This window comes from Poecile atricapillus, chromosome 39, assembly GCF_030490865.1.
Source record: "Poecile atricapillus isolate bPoeAtr1 chromosome 39, bPoeAtr1.hap1, whole genome shotgun sequence".
NCBI lineage: Eukaryota > Metazoa > Chordata > Aves > Passeriformes > Paridae > Poecile > Poecile atricapillus.
In genome coordinates this window covers 1,460,436-1,479,365 of record NC_081287.1, presented here as the reverse complement: position 1 = coordinate 1,479,365, position 18,930 = coordinate 1,460,436, and the positions used below count along the sequence as shown (strand labels likewise).

Here is an 18,930-nt window from a genome sequence, read left to right as displayed (position 1 = left end):
GGTCTGCAACCTTGGGGAGGGGTCTTCAACCGTCTGAGGGGGGTCTTCAACTCTGGGGAGGGGTCTGCAGCCCTGGGGAGGGGTCTGCAATCCTGGGGAGGGGTCTGCAGCCCTGGGGAGGGGTCTTCAGCCTTGGGGAGGGGTCTGCAACTCTGGGGAGGGGTCTGCAACCTTGGGGAGGGGTCTTCAACTCTGGGGAGGGGTCTGCAACCTTTGGAGAGGGGTCTGCAATCCTGGGGAGGGGTTTGAAACCTTTGGGGAGGGGTCGTGCAGGTGGGGAGGGGTCTTCAACTCTGGGGAGGGGTCTTCAGCCCTGGGGAGGGGTCTGAAACCTTTGGGGAGGGGTCTGCAATCCTGGGGAGCTCTGCAGCCTTTGGGGAGGGGTCTCTAGCCCTGGGGAGGGGTCTCCAGATTTGGGGAGGGGTCTGCAGCCTTTGGGGAGGGGTCTCCGGATTTGGGGAGGGGTCTCCAGATTTGGGGAGGGGTCTCTGGATTTGGGAAGGGGTCTCCAGCCTTGGGGAGGGGTCTCCAGATTTGGGGAGGGGTCTCCAGCCCCAGGGAAGTGCCCAGGGCCTGGCCCTGCATTGGGGAGGGGAATTTTGGGGAGGGGGATTTTATTAATTTGAGGAGGGGGCTTTTATTAATTTGAGGAGGGAAATTTTATTAATTTGGGGAGGGGGATTTGATCAATTTGAGGAGGGGGCTTTTATTAATTTGAGGAGGGAAATTTTATTAATTTGGGGAGGGGGATTTTATTAATTTGGGGAGGGGGTTTTAATTAATTTGAGGAGGGGGTTTTTATTAATTTGAGGAGGGGGATTTTATTAATTTGGGGAGGGGGGTTTTATTAATTTGAGGAGGGGGATTTTATCAATTTGAGGAGGAAATTTTTATTTTTGAGGAGAGAATTTTTATCATTTTGAGGAATTTTTATTAATTTGAGGAGGGGGATTTTTCTCATTTTGAGGAGTTTTTTTTAATTATTATTAATTTTAATGAATGAATTAATTCTAATTAATTAATTTTTATTAATTACCATCAGGATTTCATTTTCTTCTGCGACGCCGTGGCCTCGTGGGTGAGCCCCAAGGACGACCTGAGGGAAATGTTCTACAAGGTGAGACCCCTCCCCAAATTAAACCCTGGGGGGCTCAAATACCCGAGACCCCTCCCCAAATTAAACCCTGGGGGGTCAAATGGCTGAGACCCCTCCCCAAATTAAACCCGGGGGGGTCAAAAACCTGTGAGACCCCTCCCCAAATTAAACCCTGGGGGTCTGGGGGGGTCAAAAACCAGCGAGACCCCTCCCCAAATTAAACCCTGGGGGTCTGGGGGGGTCAAAAACCAGCGAGACCCCTCCCCAAATTAAACCCTGGGGGGTCAAAAACCTCTGAGACCCCTCCCCAAATTAAACCCTGGGGGGGCAAAAACCGGTGAGACCCCTCCCCAAATTAAACCCTGGGGGGTCAAAAACCGGCGAGACCCCTCCCCAAATTAAACCCTGGGGGGTCAAAAACCGGCGAGACCCCTCCCCAAATTAAACCCTGGGGGGTCAAATGGCGGAGACCCCTCCCCAAATTAAACCCGGGGGGGGGCAAATGGTGGAGACCCCTCCCCAAATTAAACCCTGGGGGGGTCAAATGGCTGAGACCCCTCCCCAAATTAAACCCTGGGGGTCTGGGGGGTCCCCAAAACCTGTGAGACCCCTCCCCAAATTAAACCCTGGGGGGTCAAATACCTGAGACCCCTCCCCAAATTAAACCCTGGGGGGATCAAATGGCTGAGACCCCTCCCCAAATTAAACCCTGGGGGGGTCAAATACCTGAGACCCCTCCCCAAATTAAACCCTGGGGGTCTGGGGAGTCCAAAAACCGGCGAGACCCCTCCCCAAATTAAACCCTGGGGGGTCAAATGGCTGAGACCCCTCCCCAAATTAAACCCTGGGGGTCTGGGGGGGTCAAAAACCGGCGAGACCCCTCCCCAAATTAAACCCTGGGGGGGCAAACGGCTGAGACCCCTCCCCAAATTAAACCCTGGGGGCTCAAATAGCTGAGACCCCTCCCCAAATTAAACCCTGGGGGTCTGGGGAGTCTCCAAAATAAAACCCCCGGGGGTCTGGGGGTGGAGACCCCTCCCCAAAATCAACCCCCGGGGGTCTGGGGGTTTCTCAAATAAACCCCAGGGATCTTGGGGGGTTAAAAACCTGTGAGACCCCTCCCCAAATTAAACCTGGGGATCTGGGGGGTCCCCAAATAAATCCCTGGGGTCTGGGGGGTCCCCAAAACCAGTGAGACCCCTCCCCAAAATAAACCCTGGGGTCTGGGGGGTCCAAAAACCTGGGAGACCCCTCCCCAAATTAAACCCTGGGGGCTCAAATAGCTGAGACCCCTCCCCAAATTAAACCCTGGGGGGGCAAATGGCTGAGACCCCTCCCCAAATTAAACCCTGGGGGCTCAAATAGCTGAGACCCCTCCCCAAATTAAACCCTGGGGGGTCAAATGGCTGAGACCCCTCCCCAAATTAAACCCTGGGGGCTCAAATAGCTGAGACCCCTCCCCAAATTAAACCCTGGGGGGTCAAAAACCTGAGACCCCTCCCCAAATTAAACCCCTGGGGGCTCAAATAGCTGAGACCCCTCCCCAATTAAACCCTGGGGTCTGGGGAGTCCAAAAACCTGTGAGACCCCTCCCCAAATAAACCTGGGGTCTGGGGGTTCCTCAAATAGCTGTGAGACCCCTCCCCAAAATAAACCCCTGGGCTTTAGGGGGTCCCCAAAATAAGCCCTGGGGGGCTGGGGGGGTCAAAAACCTACGAGACCCCTCCCCAAAATAAACCCCCGGGGGTCTGGGGGAGGAGACCCCTCCCAAAATCAATCCCCAGGTGGTCTGGGGGGTCCTCAAATAAACCCTGGGGGGGACAAAAACCTGTGAGACCCCTCCTCAAAATAAACCCTGGGGGTCTGGGGGCTCTGGGACCCCCCCGGGAATTGTGGGGAGGGGTCTCTGAGCCCTCCCCCCCCTCACGGAGCCCCCTCCCACAGATCCTGCACGGCTTCAAGGCTCAGGTGGGCGACGAGAACTGGCAGCAATTCTCCGAGCAGTTCCCACCCCTGCTCAAAGAGCGCCTGGCAGCCTTCTACGGGGTCTAGGGGGAGACCCCTCCCCAAATTAACACCCCCGGGGGCTGGGGGGGTCAGAAACCGGCGAGACCCCTCCCCAAATTAACACCCCCGGGGGCTGGGGGGGTCAGAAACCTGCGAGACCCCTCCCCAAAATAAACCCCGGGGGGCTGGGGGGTCCTCAAATAAATCCCGGGGTCTAGGGGGGTTAAAAACCTGCGAGACCCCTCCCCAAAATAACCCTGGGGGTCTAGGGGGGACAAAAACCTGTGGGGGGAGCAGTGGAGACCCCTCCCCAAAATAACCCCGGGGGTCTGGGGGGTCTCCAGAATAAACCCTGGGTCTGGGGGGGTCCTCAAATAAATCCCCGAGGTCTGGGGGGGTTAAAAACCTGTGAGACCCCTCCCCAAATTAACACCCCCGGGGTCTGGGGAGTCCCCAAAATAAACCCCCGGGGTCAGGGGGGGTTAAAAACCTGCGAGACCCCTCCCCAAAATAAACCCCGGGGGTCTGGGGGGTCCTCAAATAAATCCCCGGGGGTCTGGGGGGTCTCCAGAATAAACCCCGGGGGTCTGGGGGGTTAAAAACCTGCGAGACCCCTCCCCAAATTAAACCCTGGGGGTCTGGGGGTGGAGACCCCTCCCCAAATTAACACCCCCGGGGTTCTAGGGGGGTTAAAAACCTGTGAGACCCCTCCCCAAAATAAACCCTGGGGGTCTGGGGGTGGAGACCCCTCCCCAAATTAACACCCCCGGGGGTCTGGGGGATACAAAAACCTGTGAGACCCCTCCCCAAATTAAACCTGGGGGGTCTGGGGGGTCTCCAGAATAAACCCTGGGGGTCTGGGGGGGTCCTCAAATAAACCCTGGGGGTCTGGGGGTGGAGACCCCTCCCCAAATTAACACCCCCGGGGGCTGGGGGGTCTCCAGAATAAACCCCGGGGTCTGGGGGATACAAAAACCTGCGAGACCCCTCCCCAAAATAAACCCCAGGGTCTGGGGGGGTCCTCAAATAAATCCCCGGGGTCTGGGGGGGACAAAAACCTGTGAGACCCCTCCCCAAATTAAACCTGGGGGGTCTGGGGGGGTCTCCAAATAAATCCCCGGGGGAGGGTCCCGGTACCGGGGGAGGGTCCCGGTCCTGGGGGATGGGTCCCGGTATCGGGGGGGTCCCAAAACCGAGGGGAGGGGTCCCGGGGAGGGGTCCCGGTCCAAAGGGGGGGTCCCGGTACCGGGGGTGACCCGGGGGGAGGGTCCCGGTCCCAGGGGGGGGGGGTCCCAAAACCGGGGGAGGGTCCTGGAACCGGGGGGAGGGTCCCGGTCCTGGGGGAGGGGTCCCGGTATCGAGGGGGTCCCAAAACCGGGGGAGGGTCCCGGTCCTGGGGGGAGGGGTCCCGGTCCAGAGGGGGGGTCCCGGAACCGGAGGGGGGTCCTGGAACCGGGGGGAGGGGTCCGGGGAGGGGTCCCGGTCCTGGGGGAGGGGTCCCGGTCCAGAGGGGGGGTCCCAAAACCGGGGGTGAACCGGGGGAGGGGTCCCGAAACCGGGGGGAGGGTCCCGGTCCTGGGGAGGGGTCCCGGTCCAGAGGGGGGGGTCCCGGAACCGGAGGGGGGTCCTGGAACCGGGAGGAGGGGTCCCGGGGAGGGGTCCCGGTCCTGGGGGAGGGTCCCGGTCCAGAGGGGGGGTCCCGGAACCGGGGGTGAACCGGGGGGAGGGTCCCGGTACCGGGGGGGGGTTCCCGGTCCCCTTGGGGTCCCCCGAGAGCAGCAGAGCCCCCCGGGGGGGGGGTTGGGAAGGAATAACGGGGAGGGGTCTGCGGGTGGGGGAGGGGCCGTTCCCGTTCGTCTCCCCCGTGCTCCCCTCCCCCACCCCGCCCCTCCCCCAGCCCCGGGGGGGAGGGGGGGGGGAGGAGAGGGGCCGTTCCCGGTTCCGCTCGTCCCGTTCGCTCCCGGTTCCGTTCGTGTTTTGTTTTTTTTTTTTTGTTTTTTGTTGTTTTTTTTTTACCGTTTCCAGGGCGGGGATCGGGGGGGGGGGGAGGGGCGCGGCCGGGGGAGGGGGAGGGGCGGCACAAGAAAGGCCGTTTGTGCACCGTGCGCTGTGTCCGTGTCGTTTGTCACCGCCGGGGGGGGCGGGGGAGGGGTCCCGGGGGGGTCCCGGGGGTGGGGGAGGGGTCCCGGGAGGCTCCCGGTGCCTCCATGGCCCGCACGTGGTTCCGCTTCCGGCGCCGCTCGATGACGTCACGGGAAACTCGCGTCGCCATTGGTGGGTTCGCGCGTCGCGCCGGAAGTGGCTCGGGCCGTGGCCGTGGCGACGGGACGCGGCCGCTCCCGGTACCGGGAGGGGGGGGGGGAGGGAGGGGGGCGGTTCTGGGCCCGGTCCCGGTACCGGGGGCGAGCGCGGGGATCCCGGGGGGTGGCGCTGAGCCCCTTCCCCCTCCCCGCAGCCATGGACGCGGAGCCGCCGGTACCGGCACCGGGAGCGGCACCGGGAGCGGCACCGGGAGCGGTACCGGTACCGGCGGGGGGGCTGCTGGCGCTGCCGCCGGAGCTGCTGCTGCGGATCTGCGGGTTCCTGCGGGCCCGGGAGCTGCGGCGGGTGCTGCCCCGGGTGTGCCGGGCCCTGCGGGAGCTCGCCCGGGATCCCGGCCTGTGGCGGCTGCGGCTGCAGAGGCGGGCCCGGGACCCCTGCCCGCCATTCCGGTGAGGAGGGGGCGAGGGGAGGGGTCTGGGGGCTCAGGGGTGCGGCTGGGGGGGGATTTGGACCCCCTGCCCGTGATACCGGGTGAGGAGGGGTCTGGGGGCTGGGGATGGGGCTGGGGGGGGACATTGGGATCGCCCGGGACCCCCTGCCCGCCATTCCCGGTGAGGAGGGGGCTCGGGATGGGTCTGGGGGCAGCCAGGGGGGCATTGGGAACTCCGGGACCCCCTGCCCGCCATTCCCGGTGAGGAGGGGTCTGGGGGCTCGGGGGGCTCGGGATGGGGGCATTGTGACCGCCCGGACCCCCCTGCCCGTGATACCGCATGAGGAGGGGGCGAGGGGAGGGGTCTGGGGGCTCGGGATTGGGTCTGGGGCTGCCAGGTGGGGTCTGGGGGGGAATTGGGAACTCCCGGGACCCCCTGCCCGCCATTCCGGGTGGGTCTGGGGGCTCGGGGTGGGTCTGGGGGCTCCGGGGTGGGGTCTGGGGGCTCGGGATGGGGCTGGGGGCTGCCAGGTGGGTCTGGGGGCTCGGAGGATTCGGGATTGGGTCTGGGGGCTCGGGAGGGGTCTGGGGGCTCGGGATGGGGGCATTGGGAACTCCCGGGACCCCCTGCCCGCTATACTCGGTGAGGAGGGGGCGAGGGGAGGGGTCTGGGGGCTGCCAGGGGGGGATTGGGACCGCCCGGGACCCCTTGCCCGTGATACCGGGTGAGGAGGGGGCTCGGGATGGGTCTGGGGGCAGCCAGGGGGGCATTGGGAACTCCCGGGACCCCCTGCCCGCGATACCCGGTGAGGAGGGGTCTGGGGGCTCGGGGGCTCGGGATGGGGGCATTGGGACCGCCCGGGACCCCCTGCCCGCGATACCGGATGAGGAGGGGGCGAGGGGAGGGGTCTGGGGGGGAATTGGGAACTCCGGGACCCCCTGCCCGCCATTCCGGGTGGGTCTGGGGGCTCGGGATGGGTCTGGGGGCTACGGGGTGGGGTCTGGGGTCTCGGGATGAGGGGATTGGAACCGCCCGGGACCCCCTGCCCGCGATACCGGATGAGGAGGGGGCGAGGGGAGGGGTCTGGGGGCTCGGATTGGGTCTGGGGGCTGCCAGGTGGGGTCTGGGGGCTCGGGGTGGGGCTGGGGGTGGGGGATGGGGGGGATTGGGACCGCCCGCGACCCCCGCCCCACGCTGCCCGCTGGGTCTGGGGGCTCAGGATGGGTCTGGGGGCTCGGGGGCTCGGGATTGGGTCTGGGGGGCTCCGGGTGGGTCTGGAGGCTCAGGATTGGGTCTGGGGGCTCCGGGTGGGTCTGGAGGCTCAGGATGGTCTGAGGGCTCCCAGCTGGGTCTGGGGGCTCCCAGGTGGGTCTGGGGGCTCCCAGGTGGGTCTGGGGGCTCAGGATGGGTCTGGGGGCTCGGATGGGTCTGGGGGCTCAGGATGGGTCTGGGGGCTCCCGGGTGGGTCTGGGGGCTCGGGATGGGTCTGGGGGCTCAGGATGGGTCTGGGGGCTCCCGGGTGGGTCTGGGGGCTCAGGATGGGTCTGGGGGCTCCGGGCTGGGTCTGGGGGCTCCGGGTGGGTCTGGGGGCTCGGGATTGGGGTCTGGGGGCTCGGGATGGGTCTGGGGGCTCGGGATGGGTCTGGGGGCTCCGGGCTGGGTCTGGGGGCTCCGGGTGGGTCTGGGGGCTCGGGATTGGGTCTGGGGGCTCGGGATGGGTCTGGGGGCTCGGGATGGGTCTGGGGGCTCCCAGGAGGGTCTGGGGGCTCAGGATGGGTCTGGGGGCACCGCGGGGGTCTGGGGGTGGGGGATGGGGGGGATCGGGACCACCCGCGACCCCCGCCCCGCTCTGAGACCACCCCCGGGACCCTCCGGGACCCCCTGCAAAGAGACGAACCCCGGAATTTGGGGACCCCCCAGGGGTCACCCCGGATTTTGGGAACCCCCTGGTCCCCCCCAAACCTCCCCATCCCACCCGCGTGCCTCAGTTTCCCACCCGCGTGCCTCAGTTTCCCCGCCGGCTCCTCCAAGTGCTCTCCAGGACGGGGGTCGGGGACCCTCAGCGCGGCCCCCCCCGTGATTTTGGGGACCCCCCACGATCTTGGGGACCCCCCCATGATTTCGGGGACCCCCCCGAGGGGTCACCCCGGATTTTGCGTCCCCCCCAAACCTCCCCACCCGCATGCCTCAGTTTCCCCCCGCTCCTCCAAGTGCTCTCCAGGACCCTCAGCGCGGTCCCCCCGTGATTTTGGGGACCCTCTGAGGGGTCACTCCAGACTTTGGGGACCCCCCCGAGGGGTCACCCCGGATTTTGCGTTCCCCCCAAACCTCCCCATCCCACCCGCGTGCCTCAGTTTCCCACCCGCGTGCCTCAGTTTCCCCGCCCGCTCCTCCAAGTGCTCTCCAGGACGGGGTCAGGGACCCTCAGCGCGGCCCCCCCGCGGTTTTGGGGACCCCCCACGATCTTGGGGATCCCCAGGGGTCACCCCAAATTTTCGGGACCCCCCTGGTCCCCCCCAAACCTCTCCACCCGCGTGCCTCAGTTTCCCTCCCCGCTCTCCAAGTGCTCTCCAGGACGGGGTCAGGGACCCTCAGCGCGGCCCCCCCGCGGTTTTGGGGACCCCCCACGATCTTGGGGACCCCCCCCGTGATTTTGGGGACCCTCTGAGGGTCCCCCCCAAACCTCCCCATCCCACCCGCGTGCCTCAGTTTCCCCGCCCGCTCCTCCAAGTGCTCTCCAGGACGGGGTCGGGGACCCTCGGCTCGGCCCCCCCGCGGTTTTGGGGACCCCCCACGATCTCGGGGACCCCCCCGTGATTTTGGGGACCCCCCCAAGGGGTCACCCCGGATTTTGCGTCCCCCCCAAACCTCCCCATCCCACCCGCGTGCCTCAGTTTCCCACCCGCGTGCCTCAGTTTCCCCGCCCGCTCCTCCAAGTGCTCTCCAGGACGGGGTCAGGGACCCTCAGCGCGGCCCCCCCGCGGTTTTGGGGACCCCCCACGATCTCGGGGACCCCCCGCTGATTTCGGGGACCCCCCCCAGAGGCCGGGTTCGATTGGGCGGCCGCCTGCGAGGACCTTGAGGAGCACCTGGAGCGCTGGGGGCCGGGGGGGCGCCCATGGAACATTTCTCCCTGGACGAGGGACACTTCGCCTCCGTCGATTCCGTCCTCCTGCTGCAGGTGCGACCCCCGGGGGGGGGCGTGGGGAGACCCGGGGGGGTCTCCAGGAGGGTCCCCCCCCTCATTGGAGCCCCCTCCCCATTTCCAGGGGGGGTCTCTGTGCGTTTCTGGGGGTCGCGATCGCAACGTGAACCTTTGGGACCTGCGGGAGCTCGGCCGGGGCCCCCCCGGGAAGGTTCTGGTGAAGGCGCTGGGATCGGGGCACGGCGGCAACCACAAGGTGAGGGGTCCCTGACGACCCCCTCCCCAAAATACCCCCTGGGGAGGGGTCCCGGGGGGTCCCAGAGGGTCCTGGGATCGGGGCACGGCGGCACCCACAAGGTGAGGGGTCCCACCCCGACCCCCTCCCCAAAATATCCCCTTGGGGAGGGGTCCCGGGGGGGTCCCGGGGGGGTCCGGGCTCTGGGTGTCCCCCCAGGGCTGGGATCGGGGCACAGCGGCACCCACAAGGTGAGGGGTCCCACCCCGACCCCTCCCCAAAATATCCCCTGGGGAGGGGTCCCGGGGGGTCCCGGGGGGTCCCCGGCTCTGGGTGTCCCCCCAGGGCTGGGATTGGGGCACGGCGGCACCCACAAGGTGAGGGGTCCCACCCCGACCCCTTCCCCAAAAACACCCCTGGGGAGGGGTCCCGGGGGGGTCCCGGGGGGTCCCCGGCTCTGGGTGTCCCCCCAGGGCTGGGCTCGGGGCACGGCGGCACCCACAAGGTGAGGGGTCCCTGACGACCCCCTCCCCAAAATATCCCCCTGGGGAGGGGGTCCCGGGCTCGGGGCATGGCGGCACCCACAAGGTGAGGGGTCCCACCCCGACCCCCTCCCCAAAAACACCCCCTCAGTGCCCTGGGGAGGGGTCCCGGGGGGGTCCCGGGGGTCCCGGGGGGTCCCGGGCTCTGGGTGTCCCCCCAGGGCTGGCTCGGGGCACAGCGGCACCCACAAGGTGAGGGGTCCCTGGACGACCCCCTCCCCAAAATACCCCTGGGTGCCCTGGGGAGGGGTCCCGGAGGGTCCAGGGGGGGTCTGGGCTCTGGGTGTCCCCCCAGGGCTGGGTTTGGTGTTTGGCACCCACAAGGTGAGGGGTCCCAGCCGACCCCTCCCCAAAATATCCCCTGGGGAGGGGTCCCGGGGGGTCCCGGGCTCGGGGCACGGCGGCACCCACAAGGTGAGGGGTCCCTGACGACCCCTCCCCAAAAAAACCCCTGGGGAGGGGTCCCGGGGGGTCCCGGGGGGGATCCCAGGGGGGTCCCGGGGGGGTCCCGGTTCCGGTAGCCCCTCTGGATCCCCCCAGGGCTGGGTTTGGTGTTTGGCACCCACGAGGTGAAGGATCCCACCCGACCCCTGCCCCAAAAACACCCCCCTGGGTGCCCGGGGGGGGGTCCCGGGGGGGTCCCGGTTCCGGTAGCCCCTCTGGATCCCCCCAGGGCTGGGTTTGGTGTTTGGGTGATCCCACCCCGACCCCTCCCCAAAAAAACCCCCTGGGTGCCCTGGGTGGGTCCCGGGGGAATCCCGGGAGGATCCCGGAGGGTCCCGGGGGGGTCCCGGGGGGGTCCCGGTTCCGGTAGCCCCTCTGAATCCCCCCAGGGCTGGGTTTGGTGTTTGGGTGATCCCACCCGACCCCTGCCCCAAAACACCTCTGGGTGCCCTGGTGGGTCCCGGGGGATCCCGGGGGGGTCCCGGGGGGTCCCGGGGAGGATCCCAGGGGGGTCCCGGGGGGGATCCCGGGGGGGTCCCGGGGGGGGGTCCCGGTTCCGGTAGCCCCTCTGGATCCCCCCAGGGCTGGGTTTGGTGTTTGGTGATCCCACCCGACCCCTGCCCCCCTGGGTGCCCGGGGAGGGTCCCGGAGGGTCCCGGGGGGTCCCGGGGGAATCCCGGGGGGGATCCCAGGGGGGTCCCGGGGGGGTCCCGGTTCCGGTAGCCCCTCTGGATCCCCCCAGGGCTGGGTTTGGTGTTTGGCACCCACAAGGTGGGGGATCCCACCCCCCTGGGTGCCCTGGGTGGGTCCCGGGGGGTCCCGGGGGTCCCGGGGGGGATCCAGGGGGGTCCCGGGGGGGTCCCGGTTCCGGTAGCCCCTCTGGATCCCCCCAGGGCTGGGTTTGGTGTTTGGCCGCCCGCGACAGCCGCGTCTGCTCCGGTTCCTGGGACAGCACCGTGAAGCTCTGGGACCTGGCGGCCGAGGGGCAGCAGTTCGGGGAGATCAGGTACGACCCCCGGGCTCGGGGGGGGCTCCGGGGGAGGCCGGGGGGGTCCCGCTGAGCCCCCTCCCCTCGCTCCCCGCAGGGAGAAAGCGGCCGTGCTGTGCCTCTCGTACCGGCCCGATGTCCTGGTCACCGGCACCTACGACAAGACGGTGACAGCGTACGACCCTCGAGGTGCCCGGGGAGGGGGCTGGGGGCTTCGGGGAGGGGGCTGGGGGCTCCGGGGGGGCTCGGGGAGGGGTCTGGGGTGGTTCGGGGAGGGGTCTGGGGGCTCCGGGGGGGGCTCGGGGAGGGGTCTGAGCGGCTGGGGGCTCCGGGGGAGTTCGGGGAGGGGTCTGGGGGCTCCGGGGGGGGGTCTGGGGGCTCCGGGGAGGGGTCTGGGGGCTCCGAGGGGTTCGGGGAGGGGTCTGGGGGCTCCGGGGAGGGGTCTGAGCGGGCTGGGGGCTCCGGAGGGGTTCGAGGAGGGGTCTGGGAGGGGTCTGGGGGGTCCGGAGGGGTTCGAGGAGGGGTCTGGGGGCTCCGGGGAGGGGTCTGGGGGCTCCGGGGGGGTTCGGGGAGGGGTCTGGGGGCTCCGGGAGGGGTCTGGGGGCTCCGGAGGGGTTCGAGGAGGGGTCTGGGGGTTCTGGGGGGGTTCGAGGAGGGGTCTGGGGGTTCTGGGGGGGTTCGGGAGGGGTCTGGGGGCTCCGGGGAGGGGTCTGGGGGCTCCGGGGAGGGGTCTGGGGGGGTTCGGGGAGGGGTCTGGGGGCTCCGGGGAGGGGTCTGGGGTCTCCGGGGGGTTCGGGGAGAGGTCTGGGGGCTCCGGGGAGGGGTCTGGGGGGGGTTCGGGGGAGGGGCCGGGTCTCCGGGGGGCTCAGGGAGGGGTCTGGGGTCTCCGGGAGGGGTCTGGGGGTATCTGGGGTCTCCGGGAGGGTTCGGGGAGGGGTCTGGGGTCTCCGGGCAGGGGTCTGGGGTCTCCGGGGGGGTTGGGAGTGACCCCTCCCCATTCCCCCAGCGGGGCAAGCTCAGGTGAGCAGTTACAAGCCCCACGCCAGCGCGGTTCTGTCGCTGGCGGCCGATGAGCGGCTGATCGTGTCCGGCAGCGAGGGACCGGACCCTCGTGGTGTTCGATCGCCGCGCCGGGAGCGTCCTGCAGCGGCTGCAGGTGGGGGGCGACCCCCAAATCCCCCTCCGAGGGTCCCCAGTGCTGCCCTCGGTGCCATTCCAGCTGTGTCCCCCAAATCCCCCTCCCCAAATTGTCCCCCCGTGTTCTCCTCGGTGCCATTCCAGCTGTGTCCCCCAAATCCCCCTCCCCAAATTGTCCCCCGTGTTCTCCTCGGTGCCATTCCAGCTGTGTCCCCCAAATCCCCCTCCTCAAATTGTCCCCTGTGTTCTCCTTGGTGCCATTCCAGCTGTGTCCCCCAAATCCCCCTCCCCAAATTGTCCCCCCTGCTCTCCTCGGTGCCATTCCAGCTGTGTCCCCCAAATCCCCCTCCCCAAATTGTCCCCTGTGCTCTCCTCGGTGCCATTCCAGCTGTGTCCCCCAAATCCCCCTCCTCAAATTGTCCCCTTTCCCTCCTCGGTGCCATTCCAGCTGTGTCCCCCAAATCCCCCTCCTCAAATTGTCCCCTGTGCTCTCCTCGGTGCCATTCCAGCTGTGTCCCCCAAATCCCCCTCCTCAAATTGTCCCCTGTGCTCTCCTCGGTGCCATTCCAGCTGTGTCCCCCAAAATCCCCCTCCCCAAATTGTCCCCCGTGCTGTCCTCGGTGCAATTCCAGCTGTGTCCCCCAAATCCCCCTCCTCAAATTGTCCCCTGTGCTCTCCTCGGTGCCATTCCAGCTGTGTCCCCCAAATCCCCCTCCTCAAATTCTCCCCCCTTCCTCTCCTCGGTGCCATTCCAGCTGTGTCCCCCAAATCCCCCTCCCAAATTCTCCCCCCTCCCCTCCTCGCTGCCATTCCAGCTGTGTCCCCCAAATCCCCCTCCCCAAATTGTCCCCCCCTGTTCTCCTCGGTGCCATTCCAGCTGTGTCCCCCAAATCCCCTCCTCAATTGTCCCCTGTGCTCTCCTCGGTGCCATTCCAGCTGTGTCCCCCAAATTCCCCTCCCCAAATTGTCCCCCCCGTGATCTCCTCGGTGCCATTCCAGCTGTGTCCCCCAAATCCCTCTCCTCAAATTCTCCCCCCTCCCCTCCTCGGTGCCATTCCAGCTGTGTCCCCCTAATCCCCCTCCCCAAATTCTCCCCTGTGCTCTCCTCGGTGCCATTCCAGCTGTTTCCCCGAAATCCCCCTCCTCAAATTGCCCCCTTCCTCTCCTCGGTGCCATTCCAGCTGTGTCCCCCAAATCCCCCTCCTCAAATTCTCCCCCCTGTGTTCTCCTCGGTGCAATTCCAGCTGTGTCCCCCAAATCCCCCTCCCCAAATTCTCCCCCCTGTGCTCTCCTCGGTGCCATTCCAGCTGTTTCCTCCAAATCCCCCTCCCCAAATTGTCCCCCCGTGTTCTCCCCGGTGCAATTCCAGCTGTGTCCCCCAAATCCCCCTCCCCAGATTGTCCCCCCTGTGCTCTCCTCGGTGCCATTCCAGCTGTGTCCCCCAAATCCCCCTCCTCAAATTCTCCCCCTGTGCTCTCCTCGGTGCCATTCCAGCTGTGTCCCCCAAATCCCCCTCCTCAAATTCTCCCCCCTGTGTTCTCCTCGGTGCAATTCCAGCTGTGTCCCCCAAATCCCCCTCCCCAAATTCTCCCCCCTGTGCTCTCCTCGGTGCCATTCCAGCTGTTTCCTCCAAATCCCCCTCCCCAAATTGTCCCCCCGTGTTCTCCCCGGTGCAATTCCAGCTGTGTCCCCCAAATCCCCCTCCCCAGATTGTCCCCCCTGTGCTCTCCTCGGTGCCATTCCAGCTGTGTCCCCCAAATCCCCCTCCTCAAATTGTCCCCCCCTGCTCTCCTCGGTGCCATTCCAGCTGTGTCCCTCAAATCCCCCTCCTCAAATTCTCCCCCCCCTGCTCTCCTCGGTGCCATTCCAGCTGTGTCCCCCAAATCCCCCTCCCCAAATTGTCCCCTGTGCTCTCCTCGGTGCCATTCCAGCTGTGTCCCCCAAATCCCCCTCCCCAAATTCTCCCCCCGTGTTCTCCTCAGTGCCATTCCAGCTGTGTCCCCCAAATCCCCCTCCCCAAATTGTCCCCCTGCTCTCCTCGGTGCAATTCCAGCTGTTTCCCCCAAATCCCCCTCCCCAAATTCTCCCCCCGTGTTCTCCTGGGTGCAATTCCAGCTGTTTTTCCTCCACAGCTGGATAATTACCTGCTGGCCATGTCCTACCGGGCTCGCAGCTCTGGGCCGGGACAATCAGGGTCGCGTTTACCTCTTCGGCAGCGGCGGCGGCGGCTTCCAGCCCGCCCGGGTACGGCGGGAGGGGGTCTGGGGGCTCCGGGGGTCCTGGAGGGCTCTGGGAGGGTTCCCGGGGGTCCCGGGGGTCGCAGGGTCCCCATCCCGGGGTTCACGGGGGGTTTGTGTCCCCTTTCCGCTCCGTTTTTCCCGCAATATTTCGATGTGGGGCACCGGTGGCGGCTTCCAGCCCGCCCGGGTACGGCGGGAGGGGGGTCCTGGGGGACACAGGAGGGTCCTGGGGGGCTCTGGGAGGGTCCCCGGGGGTCCTGGGGGCCTCCGAGAGGGTCCCCGGGGGTCCCGGGGGTCGCAGGGTCCCCATCCCGGGGTTCACGGGGGGTTTGTGTCCCCTTTCCGCTCGGTTTTCCCCTCAATATTTCAATGTGGGGCAGCCGTGGCGGCTTCCAGCCTGGCCGGGTAGGGGGGAGCGGCTCCTGGGGGGCTCCGGGAGGGTCCTGGGGGGTCCCCGGGGGTCGCAGGGTCCCCATCCCGGGGTTCATGAGAGGTTTGTGTCCCCTCCCGTCTCGGTTATCCCCGCCGTATTTCAATGTGGGGCAGCGGTGGCGGCTTCCAGCCCACCCGGGTACGGCGGGAGGGGGTCCTGGGGGGCTCCGGGAGGGTCCCTGGGGGGTCCTGGGGGGCTCCTGGAGGGTCCCCGGGGGTCGCAGGGTCCCCATCCCGCGGTTCACGGGGGTTTTTGTCCCCTTTCCCCTCGGTTTTCCCCGCAATATTTCAATGTGGGGCACCGGTTGTGGCTTCCAGCCCGCCCGGGTACGGAGGGAGGGGGTCCTGGGGGGCTCCGGGAGGGTCCCCGGGGGTCCCAGGGTCCCCATCCCGGGGTTCACGGGAGGTTTTTGTCCCCTCCGGTCTCGGTTTTCCCCGCCGTATTTCAATGTGGGGCAGCGACGGCGGCTTCCAGCCCGCCCGGGTACGGCGGGAGGGGGTCCTGGGGGACACAGGAGGGTCCTGGGGGCCTCCGAGAGGGTCCCCGGGGGTCCCGGGGGTCGCAGGGTCCCCACCCCGGGGTTCACGGGGGGTTTTTGTCCCCTCCTCCCCGTTTTTTCCCGCAACATTTCAATGTGGGGCAGCGGCGGCGGCTTCCAGCCCGCCCGGGTACGGAGGGAGGGGGTCCTGGGAGGCTCTGGGAGGGTCCCGGGGGTCGCAGGGTCCCCATCCCAGGGCTCACGGGGGTTTTTGTCCCCTCTTCGCTCGGTTTTTCCCGCAGTATTTCGATGTGGGGCAGCGGTGGCGGCTTCCAGCCCGCCCGGGTAGGGGGGAGCGGCTCCCGGGGGTCCTGGGGGGCTCCGGGAGGGTCCCCGGGGGTCTCCGGGGGTCGCAGGGTCCCCATCCCGGGGTTCACGGGGGGGTTTGTGTCCCCTCCGCTCCGTTTTTCCCGCAGTATTTCGATGTGGGGCACCGGCTGCAGATCACGGGGCTCTGGCACTCGCTGGGCTCGCTCTACACCACATCCACCGACAGGACCCTGCGGGTGGGTGGGGGTCCCCAGGACTCGGGGGGGGCCGGGGGGTCCCGGGGGATGGGCTGGGGGTCCCAGGGGATCGGGCTGGGGGGTCCCTGGTGCCGGGATGGGGGTCCCGGGGAGCTGGGCCGGGGGGTCGCGGGGGGCTGGGATGGGGATCCCTGGGGGCTGGGCTGGGCTGGGGGGTCCCGGGGGGTCCCTGGGTGCTGGGCTGGGGGGTCCCAGAAGGCTGGGTTGGGCTGGGGGGTCCCGGGGGGCTGGGCTGGGGGTCCCGGGGGGGTGGGATGGGGATCCCTTTGGGGGCTGGGCTGGGCTGGGGGGTCCCGGGGGGTCCCTGGGTGCTGGGCTGGGGGGGGTCCCAGAAGGCTGGGATGGGATGGGGGGGTCCTGGGGGGCTGGGCTGGGGGGTCCCGGGGGCTGGGGGGGTCCCTGAGGGATGCCCTTGGGGGGTCCCGGGGGGCCGGGATGGGGGGTCCTGGGGGGCTGGGCTGGGGGTTCCCAGGGGGCTGGGCTGGGGGGTCTTGGGGGGCTGGGGTGGGGGGTCTCTGGGTGCTGGGCTGGGGGGTCCCGGGGGACTGGGATGAGCTGGGGGGTCCCGGGGGGCTGGGCCGGGCTGGGGGGGTCCCCGGGGGACTGGGGGGTCCCGGGGGGCTGGGGGGTCCCCCGGGGGGCTGGGCTGGGGGTCCCGGGGGGGCTGGGCCGGACTGGGGGGGTCCCGGGGGGCGCTGCTGACCCCCAGCTCTGCCCCCCCTGCAGATCCACGTCCCCACAGATCCCCCCGCACCATCTGCTCCTGGACACACGACGACGTCCCTCAACGGGGTGAGGGGCGACACGCGCGTGTGCAGGGAGCCCCCTCCCCACCTGAGACCCCCCACGAGCCCCCCTGACCCCCACACGGAGCCCCCTCCCCACCTGAGACCCCCCCGAGCCCCCCTGACCCCCGCACGGAGCCCCCTCCCCACCTGAGACCCCCCCGAGTCCCCTCCCCACCTGAGACCCCCCCCGAGCCCCCTGACCCCTGAACGGAGCCCCCTCCCCACCTGAGACCCCCCCGAGTCCCCCTGAGCCCCCTGACCCCCGCACGGAGCCCCCTCCCCACCTGAGACCCCCCCGAATCCCCCCGATCCCCTGTGCCCCCCACACGGAGCCCCCTCCCCACCTGAGACCCCCCCCGAGCCCCCTGACCCCCCTGACCCCCGCACGGAGCCCCCTCCCCACCTGAGACCCCCCCGAGCCCCCCCCGAGCCCCCTGACCCCCGCATGGAGCCCCCTCCCCACCTGAGACCCCCCCGAGCCCCCCTGACCCCCGCACGGAGCCCCCTCCCCACCTGAGACCCCCCCGAGTCCCCCTGAGCCCCCTGACCCCCGCACGGAGCCCCCTCCCCACCTGAGACCCCCCCGAATCCCCCCGATCCCCTGTGCCCCCCACACGGAGCCCCCTCCCCACCTGAGACCCCCCCCGAGCCCCCTGACCCCCCTGACCCCCGCACGGAGCCCCCTCCCCACCTGAGACCCCCCCGAGCCCCCCCGAGCCCCCTGACCCCCGCATGGAGCCCCCTCCCCACCTGAGACCCCCCCGAGCCCCCCTGACCCCCGCACGGAGCCCCCTCCCCACCTGAGACCCCCCCCCGAGCCCCCCGGGACCCCCCCCGAGCCCCCCCTGACCCCCCTGTGCCCCCCAGATCAGCGTGGACGGGGACGTGGTGGCCGCGGCCTCCGGGGGTCTCTCGGTCGAGGTTTGGAGGCTCCGGACCTGACGGGGGCCGGGGGGCCCCGAGCGACCCCCGGGGGTCCCGTGAGCCCCCCTGAGCCCCCTGAGCGACCTCCGGGGGTCCCCTGAGCCCCCTGAGCCCCCCGAGCAACCCCTGGGGGTCCCTGAGCCCCCCGAGCGACCCCCGGGGGTCTCCTGAGCCCCCCTGAGCCCCCAAGCGACCCCCGGGGGTCCCCTGAGCCCCCCTGAGCCCCCCGAGCGACCCCCGGGGGTCCCCTGAGCCCCTCTGAGCCCCCCGAGCGACCCCCGGGGGGTCCCTGAGCCCCCCGAGCGACCCCCGGGACCCCCTGAGCCCCCCGAGCGACCTCCGGGGGTCCCCGAGTCCCCCGAGCGACCTCCGGGGGTCCCTGAGCCCCCCCAGCGACCCCCGGGGGTCCCCTGAGCCCCCCTGAGCCCCCAAGCGACCCCCGGGGGTCCCCTGAGCCCCCCTGAGCCCCCCGAGCGACCCCCGGGGGTCCCCTGAGCCCCCCTGAGCCCCCCGAGCGACCCCCGGGGGTCCCCTGAGCCCCCCTGAGCGACCCCCGGGGGTCCCTGAGCCCCCCGAGCGACCCCCGGGGGTCCCCTGAGCCCCCCTGAGCCCCCCCGAGTGACCCCCGGGACCCCCTGAGCCCCCCGAGCGACCCCCGCGGGTTCTCTGAGCCCCCCTGAGCGACCCCCGGGGGTCCCCCCGAGTCCCCCGAGCCGGGGAGAAATCGGGGGGGGGGGGCTGGGAATTAAAGGATTGGACTGGAGAGGAGTTTGTGTCCCCCCGGCGCCGGTTTGGGGGAAAATCGGGGGGATTTGGGGCAAATTGGGGGGGTTTGGGTGAAATCGGGCGATTTTGGGGTGAAATCGGGAGAGTTTGGGGTGAAATCGGGCGGGTTTAGGGTGAAATCGGGCGGGTTTGGGGGCAAATCGGGCGGGTTTGGGGTGAAATCAGACGGGTTTGGGGTGAAATCGGGTGATTTTGGGGTGAAATCGGGAGGGTTTGGGGTGAAATCGGGGGGATTTGGGGGCAAATCGGGGGATTTGGGTTGAAATCGGGGGCATTTGGGTGAAATCGGACGATTTTGGGTGATATTGGCGGGTTTGGGGTGAAATCGGGCGGGTTTGGGTGAAATCAGACGGGTTTGGGGTTAAACCGGACGATTTTGGAGTAAAATCTGTCGGGTTTGGGGTGAA

General features: G+C 68.6%; 2 protein-coding genes and 1 long non-coding RNA gene across 3 annotated transcripts in view; 2 read left to right on the top strand and 1 right to left on the bottom strand.

Annotated features, from left to right (window-relative positions):
- LOC131591325 (transportin-2-like) overlaps window positions 1–3,302 on the top strand; it is a 52,273-nt gene extending 48,971 nt beyond the window's left edge. The window contains exons 23-24 of the mRNA XM_058861911.1: window positions 1,043–1,117; window positions 3,041–3,302. Coding sequence (XP_058717894.1) covers window positions 1,043–1,117; window positions 3,041–3,148 — 183 coding nt within the window. The 3' untranslated portion in view covers window positions 3,149–3,302. The remainder of the gene's footprint in view (window positions 1–1,042; window positions 1,118–3,040) is intronic.
- Window positions 3,303–3,463: 161 nt separating this feature from the next.
- On the bottom strand, window positions 3,464–4,201 carry LOC131591339 (uncharacterized). Its single transcript, XR_009280328.1, has 3 exons — window positions 3,983–4,201; window positions 3,889–3,920; window positions 3,464–3,638 (listed from the first exon to the last, which is right to left on the bottom strand). It is a non-coding gene; the product is annotated as an uncharacterized LOC131591339 (long non-coding RNA).
- Window positions 4,202–5,326: 1,125 nt separating this feature from the next.
- On the top strand, window positions 5,327–18,068 carry FBXW9 (F-box and WD repeat domain containing 9). The gene is given in 16 exon segments (XM_058861715.1): window positions 5,327–5,445; window positions 5,559–5,814; window positions 8,819–8,910; window positions 8,913–8,977; window positions 9,066–9,197; window positions 11,056–11,168; window positions 11,248–11,339; window positions 12,157–12,248; window positions 12,250–12,306; window positions 14,420–14,454; window positions 14,456–14,531; window positions 15,915–16,004; window positions 16,752–16,874; window positions 17,681–17,788; window positions 17,910–17,994; window positions 18,036–18,068. Coding segments are annotated over 13 exon segments (1,296 nt in total). The 5' UTR covers window positions 5,327–5,445; window positions 5,559–5,560; the 3' UTR covers window positions 17,756–17,788; window positions 17,910–17,994; window positions 18,036–18,068.
- The last annotated feature ends 862 nt before the right edge of the window (window positions 18,069–18,930 follow it).